The 14,484-nt window shown below is 42.9% G+C and overlaps 1 protein-coding gene across 4 annotated transcripts in view; it reads left to right on the top strand.

Moving 5' to 3' along the window:
- Positions 1 to 14,484, top strand: part of CCNY (cyclin Y) — a 203,840-nt gene that overhangs the window by 167,694 nt on the left and 21,662 nt on the right. For all 4 annotated transcript variants that reach the window (XM_075997613.1, XM_075997612.1, XM_020284146.2 and 1 more), the window contains one exon: positions 12,282 to 12,382. In XM_075997613.1, coding sequence (XP_075853728.1) covers positions 12,282 to 12,382 — 101 coding nt within the window. The remainder of the gene's footprint in view (positions 1 to 12,281; positions 12,383 to 14,484) is intronic.

Genomic DNA, 14,484 nt, shown 5'->3' with positions numbered 1-14,484 from the left:
CTAGCTTTCTGAAATGGGCACATCAGTCCTGCCTGCGCTGGGAAAAGCTGTTGGAGTGTGCCAGTCCAACCAACTGAAATCTAATTTGAGCGAAATTGCCTGCAGATTCATTTAGGCTAATAAATCAACCATGTATTTCAAGTTTTGAGACTTAAGTGTATTAAGTTAGAACAGTGGAGGAAGGTCAAGGAATAATGATATTTAGTATCATCTGTTAAGTGCTTTAAAGTGTGTGTGCCAAGCTCTGTTCTCATTGGTGGAATGGACTTGTTTATTATGTAGTGAGCACAGTAGCCATGCTGGGTAGGTACAATTTAACATTCCATTTTACAGATGAGGAAACTGAGGCACAAAGAAGGTAGCCAAGTAAACAACGGAGCTAGGGTTTAGAGCCAGATGGTCTGGATCTAGAGCCCCTCTTAGCTGCCACCCTGTGTGCTCCTGAGATAGTGACACCAGTTTCCGTGCAGTAGAGGTGGCTTAGCTTGCTTAGCTGAAGTTAGAGTTTAATTTATAGGACAGTGTGTAAGACTCTTTTATGAATATGGATCTCAGCTATAAAGTTTATAGTTTAATTTGTTGAACTCAGAGTGATAGTTACTCTTTCTCCTTGTTTATAAGACCTTTTGGTTTTTTATTTGCTTTATTGCGAGGGATGTTTCTGTAATTTTCCTTTAAGTTTCTGAAGAAACTACTTTGTACATGTTGCTCAGGTAATCTACAAAGAGGCTATCATTTAAGATAAATGAAAGCAGTGGACTTAGGTAAGCCATCTAAGAGAAGTGGGTGGGGTGTTCCAGCTCTACCCCAGGACAATGCTAACTGTAGTGGAACCCTCCTGGCTCCCAGCGAATAGTACATATTAGCAAGTGAAAAGAGTAAACTTTGATCCAGGGAAAAGGGCAGTAGACAGTGAATCCTGGGACTGGAAAAAGAGTTGGGCCTTAACTGGCTCAGACAGCCAAGAGGGACTTAAAGGATTAAGTGAAAGGAGGCTGCTTGTCAAAGAATTATTACAGGTTTTAAAACTTCAAACCACTTGAGAATAAGCCACTCTGGGAGTTTTGACAGCAAGTTAAATCAGGAGGAATTATAAAGATTAATATTCTAATCAGCACCTATGTTTAAGATGTAATTAGAAGTAATAGTTATAGGAAAATTTAGTACATATGAAAGAAAGATACACAGGGTATTTTTAAAGGCTTGTATAAAGGGCTTTATTTCAAGTTTGTACTTTATTTAAAATTTGCTGAAGTTTTGGTTTTGCTTTTTTTTTTTTAAAGTTTAGCTATTTTAATGAATCTTTTAATTAAAATGTGAAAAATGTCTGGTTTATAGATTGCAGGTGACATCATTGTAGGTGGCTGGAGTCCAGAATCACTTTTGAAACTTAGGGAAAACTTACGCCTTTTACCTTAGCTGTATTTTTCTATGACATCCTCCCGCCACCTGGTGACAGCATACCTAAAGTGAATTGGTAAAAAAAAAAAAAAGTTAAGAATGAATGAATCCGGAGTTGAATGGCCAGCTTCCCTCACATCTTTGTCTTAGAAGCATTTTGAAATGAGGAGGCTGAACTGGGATACTATGTAGTGTCTTTCTTATGCAAAAAATCAAAGGATTTGTCCCAGCATTGAGACAGTGGATGGTTCTGGAAACTTTGTGAGAAAGTGAAGCAACTAGAGAGTGTTATTTACCAGCTAAGCAGGAGTCACGCTGTTAGCCAGACTTGGTGCCAAAAGAACTTTGTTTAAGCCCTATTCCTACCACTTGCTAATTAGGCGATCTTGGAAAATCTTGACGTCTCAATTTTCTTAGCTTGTAGGGATGGGTCATAATTCCAGGCCTAGTTGACTCAAATGAGGTAATGGAGGGAAGGTGATTTGCAATCTAATTATAGCACTGTACAGTATAAATATGTTGATATTATTAATATTATTGCTCATTGAAGTTTAAGTAAATTCTATTTACTTTCCCAAGCTCAGTATCAAAATTGATGCAAGTCTTTCTAGTATTTTGAGTATGATATAGTTTTTTTTTTTTTTATGATTGTTAAGATCAAGATTCCCTAAGAGGAATATATTCTATTTAATTCCTTTTGGGAATAATGACTTTTAAATAGTTTTTGCTCTTTTTAAATAGTTCAATTTCAAATTGATTTCTGCCTTTAACTTTGAGATTGTAACAGGAGTCCTTGTAAAATGGCATCTATTCTGGTTATAATCTCCATTTGTAAGCCATAAAAGTCAGGGAATGAAGTGAGCACTAGATCTAGGCACTGAAATTTAAACAATTTCAAATCTTGCTTTTGCCTCTGGGAGATTTGCTCCTAATAGAAAGAAAATGTATTGAGCAGCTGCTATGTTAGCATCAGTAACATATACTTGGAGGATGTGGACAAAAAAGACTCAGATTTTAATCTCAGTGAAATTTTTAAAAATCCAATAAGATTAAAGAAATCTACCTTTTATTTTGAAGTAATTTCAAACTTACAGACAAGTAGCAAAATGATATAACGTTACTAAAGGAACCTTAGATTCTCTGGTTCCCAGACTGCTCATTCTACTTGAGCAAGGATGTAGAAATGGAAATAGGAAGAGAGAAAATAACAAAACATCTATTTCTTCTTCCTCCTCCCTGCTCCCCTGACCCCTCTGCTTCCTCCTTTTCTTTTTGCAGAATGTGCAGAGATGATAATGCTACACACACAAATGCAGGCGCAGCTGGGAAGTCTGCGTAGGGTGGCGGTCCTTGGGCATATGGTTCACGTCCGTGGGAGCCTTTCTCTTTTCTTGCCTTGTCCTCTCTCCTCCTCCACCCGCTCTTCATCCCTGTCTGTCTTGTTACGAGGCACAAAGGCAGCAGCACTTGTGCAGCATGATGGTCGGTACAAGTGTCGGGCGGCTGACAGGTGGCATTGCTTCCCTGGTGCCTTTGTAGAAGGTCATTTTGCAAATGATGTTGTCCTTGTTAAGACACATGAGAGGAAGGGGTCGTTGAGCTGATGTTGTGGTTTATTGTGCAAACTCTCTGGGAGTTGCTGCGTTTGAAGCCCCAGTCTCTTGTGTGTGGTGTTAGGATCTATCCTTGAATGAGCCGGCACGAGTTCTTGACCACTGCCTGATTCTCACGTGGCTCAGGCCCTGTGGAGTGTTGGGAGAGCTGCCCTTGACTTCCGAGGGTACTGAGAAACACAGCTGCTCCTTTTGATAGCCAGACAGGCCCCCAGGGCCTCTTCACTGGGCCTTTTGCATTTTCACTGCATGGCTCCCTTAACCCCCTTAGTTTTCAGCTTGCTCACCTTGCTCAGGAACTTCAAGAGAGTGACAGAGGAGAGGGAAAAAGTGAAGTCTGGGAAGGAGCAAACTTTCTATTTGCAGCAGATACTTTGTCAGAAAAGCCCTTTAAGAAGTGGAGTCAGTTTCCCTTAGACTCAAAGAGGAGGCTCCTACCCCAGCATCTGTGTCGTCTGTTCTTTGACTTTTTATATATAGATGTTTTTAGCTTTTATTTTGAACAATTTCAAACTTACGAGCCAGGTTATTATAATAATACAGAAAACTCTCGTATACCCTTTACCTAGATGCACCAATTGTAAACCAGTGTTCTGTCACTTTCTACTCATCCTCGGTCACTATCCTGTATTATTTTTTTTCTAAATTGTTTGGGAGCAGGTTGTCTCCATCCTACCTTTGCCTCCTAATACTCCACTGTATGTCTCCTAAGGCTCTTCTCTGTGTATGCACATTGTTACCAAAATCAAGAACTTAACATTGACACAATTGTTTTGAATGAACTGTCCATATTGCAGTTGTGTTGGGTGGCCCCACGACGTCCTCTGTAGCATGTTTTTCTGGTACTGGTTTCAGTTCAGGACAGCACATGGCATTTAGCTGGCGTGCCCCTCGATGCCCTCTAATCTGGAGCAGATCCTCAGCCTTTCTCGATCTTTCATGACGTTGACGTTGTTGAAGAATACATGGCCAGTTGTTTTTTTAACAGAATGTTTCTCGTTTCGGATTTGTCTGGAGAACTCAGTTCAGCATTTACAGTCAGAGTATGACTTGGAAAGGGAAAGCTCTGTTGTCCCTTTTCAGGGCGTCAGATTTGGAGGCACACGACATGCTTCTGCCCCTCACTGGTGGTGTTGATTTGATCACCAGGCAAGATGCTGTCTGGATTCTCCACTGTGTGTTCACTGGTTTTCCCTTTGCAAGTAACAAGCAGTCTGTGAGCAGACACCTTAAGACCATGCAAGTATCCTGCTCTTTATCAACCCCCCCCCCCCCCCCGTTAGCATCTATTGATCATGCTCGCCTGAACCAGTCTTTATTATTTTGGTTACAAAATGATAATTTTGCAGCCCTACCCCTTCTTCCACATCTGTCTGTTGGCATTATGCTTAAAGAAGAGACTTCCATCTGTCTCTGTCCATCCATCTTCAGTCTGGACTTGTAGATTTCTGTTTTTTCAATGACATATAGTTCATTCCTATCCTTAACTATTTTGATGCTCAGAGTGTCCTAGATTTGGCTCGTGGCAGTCTTTTCAGGCTGGTTCTGTGTTCTTGTGACATGCCCACCCCCCTTTTTTTCCTGAGAATTTCTTTGGTTTTTGGCACAGTAAGAGATTCTAGGCTCATCTTGTACTTTCCCTGCCTCAATGTTGAAATCAGCCAGTTCTCCAGGGAGCCCCACTTCCTTTTAGTGGCAAACAGTGTTAGAAATGAAGGTCTGGACACCGTATGTGCTCATCACTACTGAGGTGTTATTCCTTCTAGGCTCATCTAGCAGGCAAAGCTGGGAAATAGACATTTCAGAAACCATGGATTCATACTTACACTGTAAGTTTCCAATTCCAGTCTATCCCATAGGGCTTTTTCTTGACTGTGATCTTTGACTATTTTTTTTTTCTTATGAAAAACTTACATAAATTATCAGTAATGCTGTTTTTTTAAAAAGTATCATAAAATTCACCTTTTTAAGTATACAATTCAGTGGTTTTTAGTATATCTACAGAGTTGTGCACCTATTACCACAGTCAATTTTAGAACATGTTTATCACCCAAAAAGAAACCTCATACCCATTAGCAGTCACTCTCTGTTCCCTCCCCTCCTCTAGCCCCTGGCAGCCCTGGTCTACTTTCTGTCTCTGTGGGTTCCTCTTTTCCGGATGTTGCATATAAATAGAATCATATAATCAGTCTTTGTGACAGGTTTCTTTCACATAACGTAACATTTCTAAGGTTCATCCATGTTGTAGCATGTGTCGGAACCTCATTCCTTTTTATGGCCTGATAATATTCCACTTATGGATATATACCATATTTTGCTTATCTGTTTATCAGTTGATGGGCATTTGGGTTGTTCTACCTTTTGGCTATTATGAATAATGCTGCTATGACCGTTACAGACAAACGTGTGGACACATGTTTGCATTTCTCTTGGGCATATACTTAGGAATAGAATTCCTGGGTCATATGGTAAGTCTGTATTTAATGTTTTCAGGACTTGCCAAATGGTTTTTCAAAGTATCAATAGCTGGTTTTAGGCTTTTAGTATTTAATTTGTTTGTGGTCCTATAAACTTGATTTTTTAACTCTGATTAGCAATAAGATACTCATTTCTTAAAAGCATGCTCTTATTTTTTCTTCTTTTGGTTTTTAATTTTTTAAACTTTTCCCAAGAGAAGAAATGACTCACTGGAACCAGGAAAATTTTGACTAATAGAAAAATGTGAAGGTATGTTACTTGAGAACAACCTGGTGTAGCAAGGGCACTTTATCAGGAGTCAAATGGCCTGAATTCTGATTCTTTGGATACTTCTCTGCTCTGCAATACCCAGTTACGGTGTCACTTGGTAAAGTGCTTTAATAAAGTCCCCTTTACAGAGGAATGATGCCATTTCCCTCGCCTAGCTCACCAGATAGTTACAAATGGCAGTGGAAATGGGATATGACAAGGTCCTCAGACGTTTGCATTGTGCAAATACTTGACGCATTTGAATTTCTGCAACAGTTTGCTAATGATGTGGAAGAGTGAGCGCTACCAAAGTTGGAAAGAGACTTGAATTTCTTACATTCCAGGGCAAGTCCAACCCATTTCTGAGTCTTTCTGTAGAGTAAATTAAAAATTTTAAGACGTTCACTTGAATAAACATCCATCCAACCTTACCTTCCGCATTCTCTAATAAGCTTATTTCTTACCCTACCCTACTCTGAAATCCACAGGCTGGAATATATATGACCTTTGCATTCAAAAACTGAAGTAAAAGTAGAAAATATATTTTGGGAAATGAGCCTTCATTTCTTTTATAGCTGCAGAAGGAACTCAGGCAGTGATAAGCCCGTGCCAGTCGCCAGGCAGGACAGGGCCCGAGGGAGTGTGCGCCGGGCAGCCCTGCCCGCAGTTCCGTCCCCGTGGGCTGCCAGGCCTGAAGGGCTGTTTGTCTGGACTTTGCCTCGGAGCCAGAACTATTATTAAAAAAAAAAAAAAAAAAGTACTTCTCACTGGAGAGTCAATGCAGGGAACCATAACGAAGCCAAGATTTGGCCTGGGGTTGAAGTAAATTATGAATGTCATTTCATAGTGACTCAGAATAGAGCAGAATTCTATCTCCAGATTAGCAGTATCCCAGTTTTTGTTCTTGAAGTCTAAAGTTGGTTTATTTTTCTGCTTTCACAGAATGGTTTTGTCTACTTCTGTTCTCAATTTGCTTTTCCTACCTTTTAGCCTTTCCTTGCTGTAGAAAATTGATCCTGCTAATAAAGCTGCCCATTCTTTTTCTTTCCATGGAATATTAATCTGTGAGCACCTTGAGGTCAGAGAGGAGGGTTTTTTCCTTTATTTTGTTTTTTCATCTTTGTGTCTCTGTGGCCCCTGGTGGTGTTGGGGAGAGGATGGGGGTGCTGTCCTCTCTCCCAGCCCAGTGACGTCTGCGTGTGTCTGCTCTCCTGACCGTGAGCACTCCGGGTTTGCACAGGCTTCAGAATTCCATAGAGTGTTCTGGACTCCAGTTCCACCCTGTATTAGCTGTGTGAATTGGGAAAAGATACTTTTGTAAAATGAGTGTCCTTCATGGTTTCGTGGAGACTGTCCTCAACATTTGGCAGGGGGCCAGTTGTGAGCAGGCAGGCCAACCTTTCTCCTCTTCCCTCGCACGCTGTCCTGTGCGAGTGAGGTTCTGCACACGGCGCGCCTTCAGTTAATTAGTAAAGGAAGTCTGGTGCCAGTTTCACTCCTCTCTAACCCTGAGGAGGCTGCAGATAGAATCCTGCCTTCTCTACTGAGGTCGTAGTTAGCTCTCCTTGGAATTAAGATTTTAAAAAATTATGGAGCTCTCGTTTTTAGAGATTTTATTTATGTCACTTTTTATAAACAAACTTTTACCCCTTCTTTTCCTCTGATAATAGTACCTCCTATTTTTTAATGCTTCATTTTTACTTGATCCTAACAAACCCTAAGGAGTAGGAGAGTTTTGTCCAGTCATTGCAAAGGGCAAGTTAAAGCACAGAGACCTCAGTGTTGTTTAGTGGTTTAATATTTATTGAACACATCTGTGTGCTAAGCATGTTACAGGTATAAGTCTGTGCAGGTAGGACAGTTTCTCCAATCATTACAGACAGGAAGTTAAAGCACAGAGACTCTCAGTGTTTATGTGCTAAGCACTTCACAGGTGTTATTCCATGGAGTCTTCACAGCACTGGGATGAGAGGTGGATTTTGCCATCAGCATTTTATGGATAAAACCATTGAAGCTTGAGGAGGTTAAGCCTAGGGTGATAGGCTTATAAATTATAATTTATTGCCCAAACTGGACATGTCTGCTTGTGAAAGTGGTTGCTATTATGGGTTACTCCAGGACAGCAGGGGCTAGCTAGGACTATGCTCAGCAAGCCAGGACGCATGGTTGTCATCTGCAAGTCACTAGCCCCTGTTTACTGGGCTGCACCTGAGTGCTCGGCCTTCTGCCCCCACTGCACTCTTGCCTCACCTGTCGAGAGCATCTCATCCCTGTGAGCCTGGGCTCCTTTGTTCTGCATTCCTGCCCCATTTCAGCGTGTCCTGAAAGTCAGCGTTTCACTGCTTGCTGGCTCAGGCTCCTCCGTGACTCCCATTTGCCAGCCCATCACCACGAGGCACACTCCTTCCTGCTGTGCCACAGCGGCTGCCATTGTGGAGGCAGACTGCACGTGCTGGTGGCAGTGGTGTGAGCACTCTAGTCTCAGGGTTGGAGCTGCTCATTTGCTGATTCAAGAGGATGATCCAGTCTTTACCTCTAAGTCACCTGCAGCCCACTTGGAGTTCTTTGTGAATGGGGAGGGAGTGTGGAGTGGGAGCCAATTTAGAAAGGAACCTTGCAGTGGAGGGACTGGTTAGTCCTGGTCTGGAGAAGGTTAAGCCTTCCACTTGGGGTGAGGGGGAGGTATGACAGATTTGATTCGTTTGCCAGGGAGGAAGACGCAAGGTGAGTGGACACTGCCTGATGGCCTCTGGTTTCTCTGTGACGTGCACTCCCTACGGGCAGTGCAGGGCGAGGCGATGGGTGGAAGACTCGAGAAGGTGGGCTGTGGGGTAGGGGATGTGGAAGGTAGTTGGGAGAAGGATTTGGGATCATTGTGGAGGTCTTATTCCTGCCCCATCCCTCTCTTTAGCCTGCTCTTTGGTTGTGTGTGCACTCGTGTGTGTGTGTGTGTATGTGTGTGTGTGTGTATCTCATTATCTGATAGACATCAATATTGGAGTTAGCCAAAGGGATAATCTCATTGCTTGGGACACATAACACTTTAACAGTCTTCTTAAATATACAGTCCAAGAATGTTTATGTGTTAGTGACCTTGATATAAATCACAGATGGCTTTGCACTGTAGACACCGTGTGAACAGGGTGTCTAGATGATCTCGTTTCCATCTAGCTCTAAAACTCTGCCATTCTGCATATTCATAACTTAGTTTGTAAAAACATTTCAAAGATACAAATTGTATATCTTTAGAAATAATCTATAATTGGGCTTCTCATCACACTGTTCTCTGCTCCCTATGTGAGCCGAGTTTGCGGTTGGCTCTGTAGTATCTGCTCTCTCACCAAGACACGGGACAATCTTTCTGAGCTGCCTATAGCATTAACCCATCCTTGTCAAGTAAAACACTGTCTTAGACATTTTCTTTTATATTCTTCTAAAATGTTAGACATTAGGCATAAAGAACATTTGTGTCACTTTGCGACATGTTTAACGTCCTTTTTACTTGATCAGCCCCGAAGTGTAGTGCTTCCCGTGTGCCAGCCCTGCTCAGAGCACTTACAAATACTAACTCCTGTACTCCTCATGGTGACCCCATGGGGCAGGGTCTGTAGTTTTCATCTCTGTTTTACAGATAAGGAAACTGAAGGGCAGAGAGGGAGGCTAAGTAACCTGCTCAAATCACACAGCTAGTGGTGGCCGAGTCACACTCCCTCTCAGGAGTGTGGCTCTGGCATCTGTCTCCTCTGCCACCTCGCCCAACAGTTTCCAGTGCACCGCATGCCGTGGCGCTTACTAGCAAAGACTGGGACCTGAGTGGGGGGGGGGTGTCTCTCTCCCTCCCCTTCTTCCCCTTTCTCTCCCCACCCCATGCACAAGCATACCAATTTTTCAGAATCATGGAGCAACTAAATTAATATTTTGACTCACACTCAGAATTCTCTGGCACATAGGTGTTTATTAAAAGTAGCTAATGAGAATACAGTTTTCTGTGAACGTACATAGTGCCTCCTTGGTGCTCAGAGGCATTGCGGAGGTTTGAAGCTGCCCACGTCACTTGTTGGACGGTGCTGCACGACAGAAGGTGTCGGGAACCTTCCCTCTGCCACGCCCTGAAAGAGGAACAGTCCAAAACCAAAACAGAAAACTTATCCCTGGGGCCAAGAGCTTTTCTCGTGGAAAGATGCCAGTTATTTCATCGTTTTAGTGACATGGGGCTTCAGTTCAAGAGAAGTTTACATTCCACGAGTCTTGTAGTCCTAACAGTCAACAAATGACTTAATGACCAAATGGTATTTATTTTAAATTTTTGTTTTTTAATTTTAAAGAGATTTATTCTGAACCAAATATGAGGACCATGACCCGGAGCCACTGCCAAGAGACCTTGAGCTAGTGGACTCCTAAATTTTTTTTTTAAGGTAGGTGCTTCAGTTGTACCAAATGGTATTTAGAGTGATGAGACACCCTGAAACTAAAATCTTTATAACTGAATACTTAGAATTTTTATTCAGTTTGGAAATTGTTCAATAGTTTGAAAGCTGAGTTGTAGTCCCTGGGCTGGTTGCACAGTGCAGCAGGTTTTGAGTTAATCCTCTGACCCTTGGGGACTGGGCACACAGAGGGTGTTCCTGCCCCTTCTTAGCTCACAGAGGCAGTTCACGTGGTCTGTATTCCCACCCTGGCGCATCACGGCTCTCCTCTCCCTTACTTCATGGCTTGGGTTTTCCTCGGGAAACCATTCTTTGCAAGTCCCATCACATTTTAATCTGGAAGGAATTTGTGTCAGAGGAAATAATTGAAACCTCACAAGAAATAGAAGTGATATATTATTGGTTTTTTTCCTTCATTGTTTGGATTGTTAAAGTTATCTCATATCTCTAAAAATTCTTTAAAACTAGAAAAATACAATTACTGGATTTTTGTTTTAAACAGTACTTGTTGAGATTTTTTGTTCGCAGTAGATGCTATATTTGTAGGGAAATTTTCATAAGAACTTTTAGTTTGCCACCCACACTAATAGCCATTATTACAGCCTGAGTTTTTGCGACTTAAATGTGATTGCTACAAGAGCTTAAAAAGAGGAAGAGAGTTGTTTTTAATGCCTTTGGAGTGTTGTGATGGGGACGCTGTGATTACTTTGATAGATGTGAGAATGCCGTGTTGAAATTGACATTTGAGCTGTAACTTGGACTTTACACGCTCTCTGCGTGCCCTTTCCTAACACAGCACATGATAGCGTGGACCCCAGAAGGGAAGCCCGAGAACAAGCCGTAGCTTTTGAATTTCCTTTTGACCTGTATGCTATTTATGTCAAACCAGAGCTCGGGGAGGGTTAGGCTGCTGCAGTAGTGCAGTGCCCCCTGGCTGTGATTTAAGAAATTGAATACCCCGAAGTATCATTTATTGTGTAGTTTTGAGATAAGAGTCTATAACGTTATTCATGTATTTCTTGGGCTGATGAAGATTTTTATAATTTTGTTACAGAGGAAACCTTATTAAATGGGAAGTAAATTTTAAAGTATTGAACAGGGTATTTAGTCTAGTTAGCTTAAAGTCTTCTTCACTATATTCATAAACTGTATACCAAGGGTTTTGTTGGAAGTGGGCAGGTCAGGCATGCTATTTTAATTCCTAAGAGACTAGGTATTTTGTTGCTAAAAATGACACTTAGCATAGCATCAGGCATGTAGTTTGATTTTTTTTTTCCTAATTTGCTTTTGATCAAGAATTATCCGTATTGATATCTGTAACAATTGCTAAAAATCTACTTAGCATTCAACTAGTTGTCATCAGTGTATAATTTAAATTCTGTTTTCTTTACCAGTGCTTTGCAGAAGTAGTACTTATTCCTAAAGTTCTTCAGAGAGCTTTAAAATTTGTACAATTGTGGAAGAACCAAGTCATAAGACCACACAAGCACACTACCTAATGGGCATCCATTGGTTGTGATTTCAGAAGTATCAGATAATTGTCCCCTTTAAAATGTATTTTGTCCGTAACAAAGGAATACTTTTTCTTGTCTTTATAACTTCACCTGCTGAAATCCAAGCAGGTAAGCCAGGAGATTCTAAATTAACGTTGCCTGCATTTTCTGTGGCCTCCAAATCAGCTGTACCCCAGGAGTAAAGCAAATGAGCACACTGGACGCTTGCCTTGCTCTTACCAGCATGAAACCAGGACACGCCTCAATCACAGGCTTTTGTTAGTACATCCATGTTTCACACGGGCCCCGGGCGGGTGATTTTTATGGATTCTGAAACACATTCTTTGACGCTCGATCACAAGAACTTGCTGTACCCCTGGCATGGGAGGCTTGGGACCGGGAGTAGTGGTGTGGTGACAGCGTATATGGAAGGGCGAGGAATTTCATTTTCTGGATAGTGTTTTTGTGCCGTTCTTGTTCTTGGTGGTGGCGTTGGCCCTTCTTGCTAAGACGTCTTTCCTCTGTGGTCTGACTGCAAGGTAAGGGGGTGATGTGTCTTGAAAGAATTTGGAACCCTGTCTAATTACCTTTTTTTTTTTTTTTTTGACATTGTTTTCTAGCATCCTCCAGGACAAATAGCAAGGAAATACAGCTCCTGCTCCACTATTTTCCTAGATGATAGCACAGTCAGTCAGCCAAACCTCAAGTATACAATTAAATGGTGGGTATACAGATATTTTTTTTTTTTTTTTTTGCTTTACTGAATGTTTTCTCTGTTCCTTAACCTGGTGGCTAAGCTGGTTGGTTGTGGGGTCTCAGAGTTGGTAAGATGGGATGTGGGGGGCACTGACAATTCAAGAAATCTTTTTAAAAAGTGATTTTCGGTAGTTAAAATATGGGGTGTTCAAAATATTTATGCAGATTACACAAAAAGACCAGAATTTTAAATTATTTTAAATGTAGATTACTCAAAATATATTTTCAATTTCTGTGCATACTTTCTAACCTATCACTTTTTACTGAAGCCGTCCTGGTATAAGTCTGCTAATATTTTACCTTCTAAGTAAAACAAGGCTCCTATGTTCCCAGTTAATACCCAGGGCTGCAGGGGAAAGGCCACCTGTGTAGTGAGTGTCCTTGCCTGGGTCTGGAGGTCTGAGTTCTGACCTTGACCCTCTCGCCGCCAGGGAGGCTTTGGGTAGGTCCCTTCTCTGTGGGCCTTTGGTTCCATATTTTAAAGTTGAGTTTGAGAGAGCGAGCAAAGGGAGTCTTTGGATAAAATTCTTCCCTTTTGGAGGCTTCAGTTTCCTTATTTTAAGAGGGAGGGAGCACTGGTGTTTCCTTTAATGTCCCCCCCGCCCCCATGTGGTAATAACAGCCCTTAGCAGGGACGACCGAGAACTTGATGTGCTGGGGTCTGTCTGTGGTCAGCAGCTCAGCTGTGCACACAGCTGGCCACATCATCCACGCTCCTGGGCCTCAGAGGCTCAGAGGACAGCCAATGCCCGTGGCGTCCCTGTGCAGGGCTCAGGCCCTCCTCGCTACTAGAACCTACCACCTCTTGATCCGTACAGGCCTCAGGACTGCCGCATGCTTTGCTGATTGTGCTCTAGGTGAGAAGGAAGACAAGTGCAATGCCAACAATCACAAGTCCATTTCGTTTTCTTGGGCAAGAACGTAGCATTTTCTTCTTCCCAGCCATGTGGCAAAAGCAGCCGAGCAAAGCCTTCAGTGCAGATGTATTTCCGAACTCTGATTTGGCTCCAGCCCATGCTTGGTGACAACTCACGTTTTCTGAAGACGTGGCAGAGCGGGCCAGGCCTCCGAGGCCGGGCACTTGGAGTGCAAGGTCCTGCGGTTCCCCTGCTTCCTTTCTATGTCCCGACTGCTCTGTGGCCCAGCAGACTGGGATTTGTAAGGGTGGTAAGAGCTGAGTCATACTTGGTGGGTCTGGCTAGCCGCTTTCAGTAGAACCCAAAGATGTCCTTAGCCACTTGGCTGGTAAGATTGTGGGATAGGGTGGTGGGTGGTTCTGTCTGGAGGTGAGGCAGAAATAACTAGCAGTGTGACAGCACACCCCTCCATCAGACGGTGCCTACACGGCACTCCCAGAGATTGTTCCCCGACAGACTGGGCCATCCTAGCCTGTAGGGAAGGCTGCCCAGGTGAGGGGGAGGTGCCTGGGGGCCCTGCACGTTGGAAGATGACCAAAGAGTCACAGGCTTTGTTGTGCAAATTGACAGCAAGGTTGACAAGGTTGACAGCCCTGCTTGTCAGGGGTCCGATAATGCCACTGTCACAGCCAGCATGTGCAGTGAGCTCCTAAAGGCTGCTTCCCATCATAGGTCCCCTGGCAGGGGCTCCTGCATGTGACACGGGACAAGCAGAAACCGTGGGCAGTACAGCTATGGTTACAAGTGCTGCAGAGACAAGGGGACCTGAAAAAAGACCAAAATAAACAACAAAATGGGTATGGAGGAGTCAGATATGACAAGATCTTTTAAACAGGCACAGAAAATATAAGACTTACCCAATAGAGTTTTAAAATAGACTTTAAAAAGCCCTAAAGCTGCAGTAGCAGAACAGCTCAGCATACCTCTAGAAGCAAAAGAGCCAGGGAGAAAAGACCACAGCCCTTCCCGTGAGGAGGAGATCGATTTTCCTGCAGTGTAGGGCCAGTCGGGGCAACAGAGGCCTCATGTGAAAACAGCGATTCACTGGTTCCCTGGGAACAAGGTGGCTCTGGTGGCTGCAGGGGCTGACAGTACTCTGATGCGTGGCAATCCTGGGGCCCCTTAGACATAGATGGATACAGAGCTACAT

This window comes from Microcebus murinus, chromosome 25, assembly GCF_040939455.1.
Source record: "Microcebus murinus isolate Inina chromosome 25, M.murinus_Inina_mat1.0, whole genome shotgun sequence".
NCBI classification, from domain to species: Eukaryota; Metazoa; Chordata; class Mammalia; order Primates; family Cheirogaleidae; genus Microcebus; species Microcebus murinus.
The sequence above is the reverse complement of the archived record's forward strand: the minus strand, read 5'-3'. Positions and strand labels throughout refer to the sequence as shown.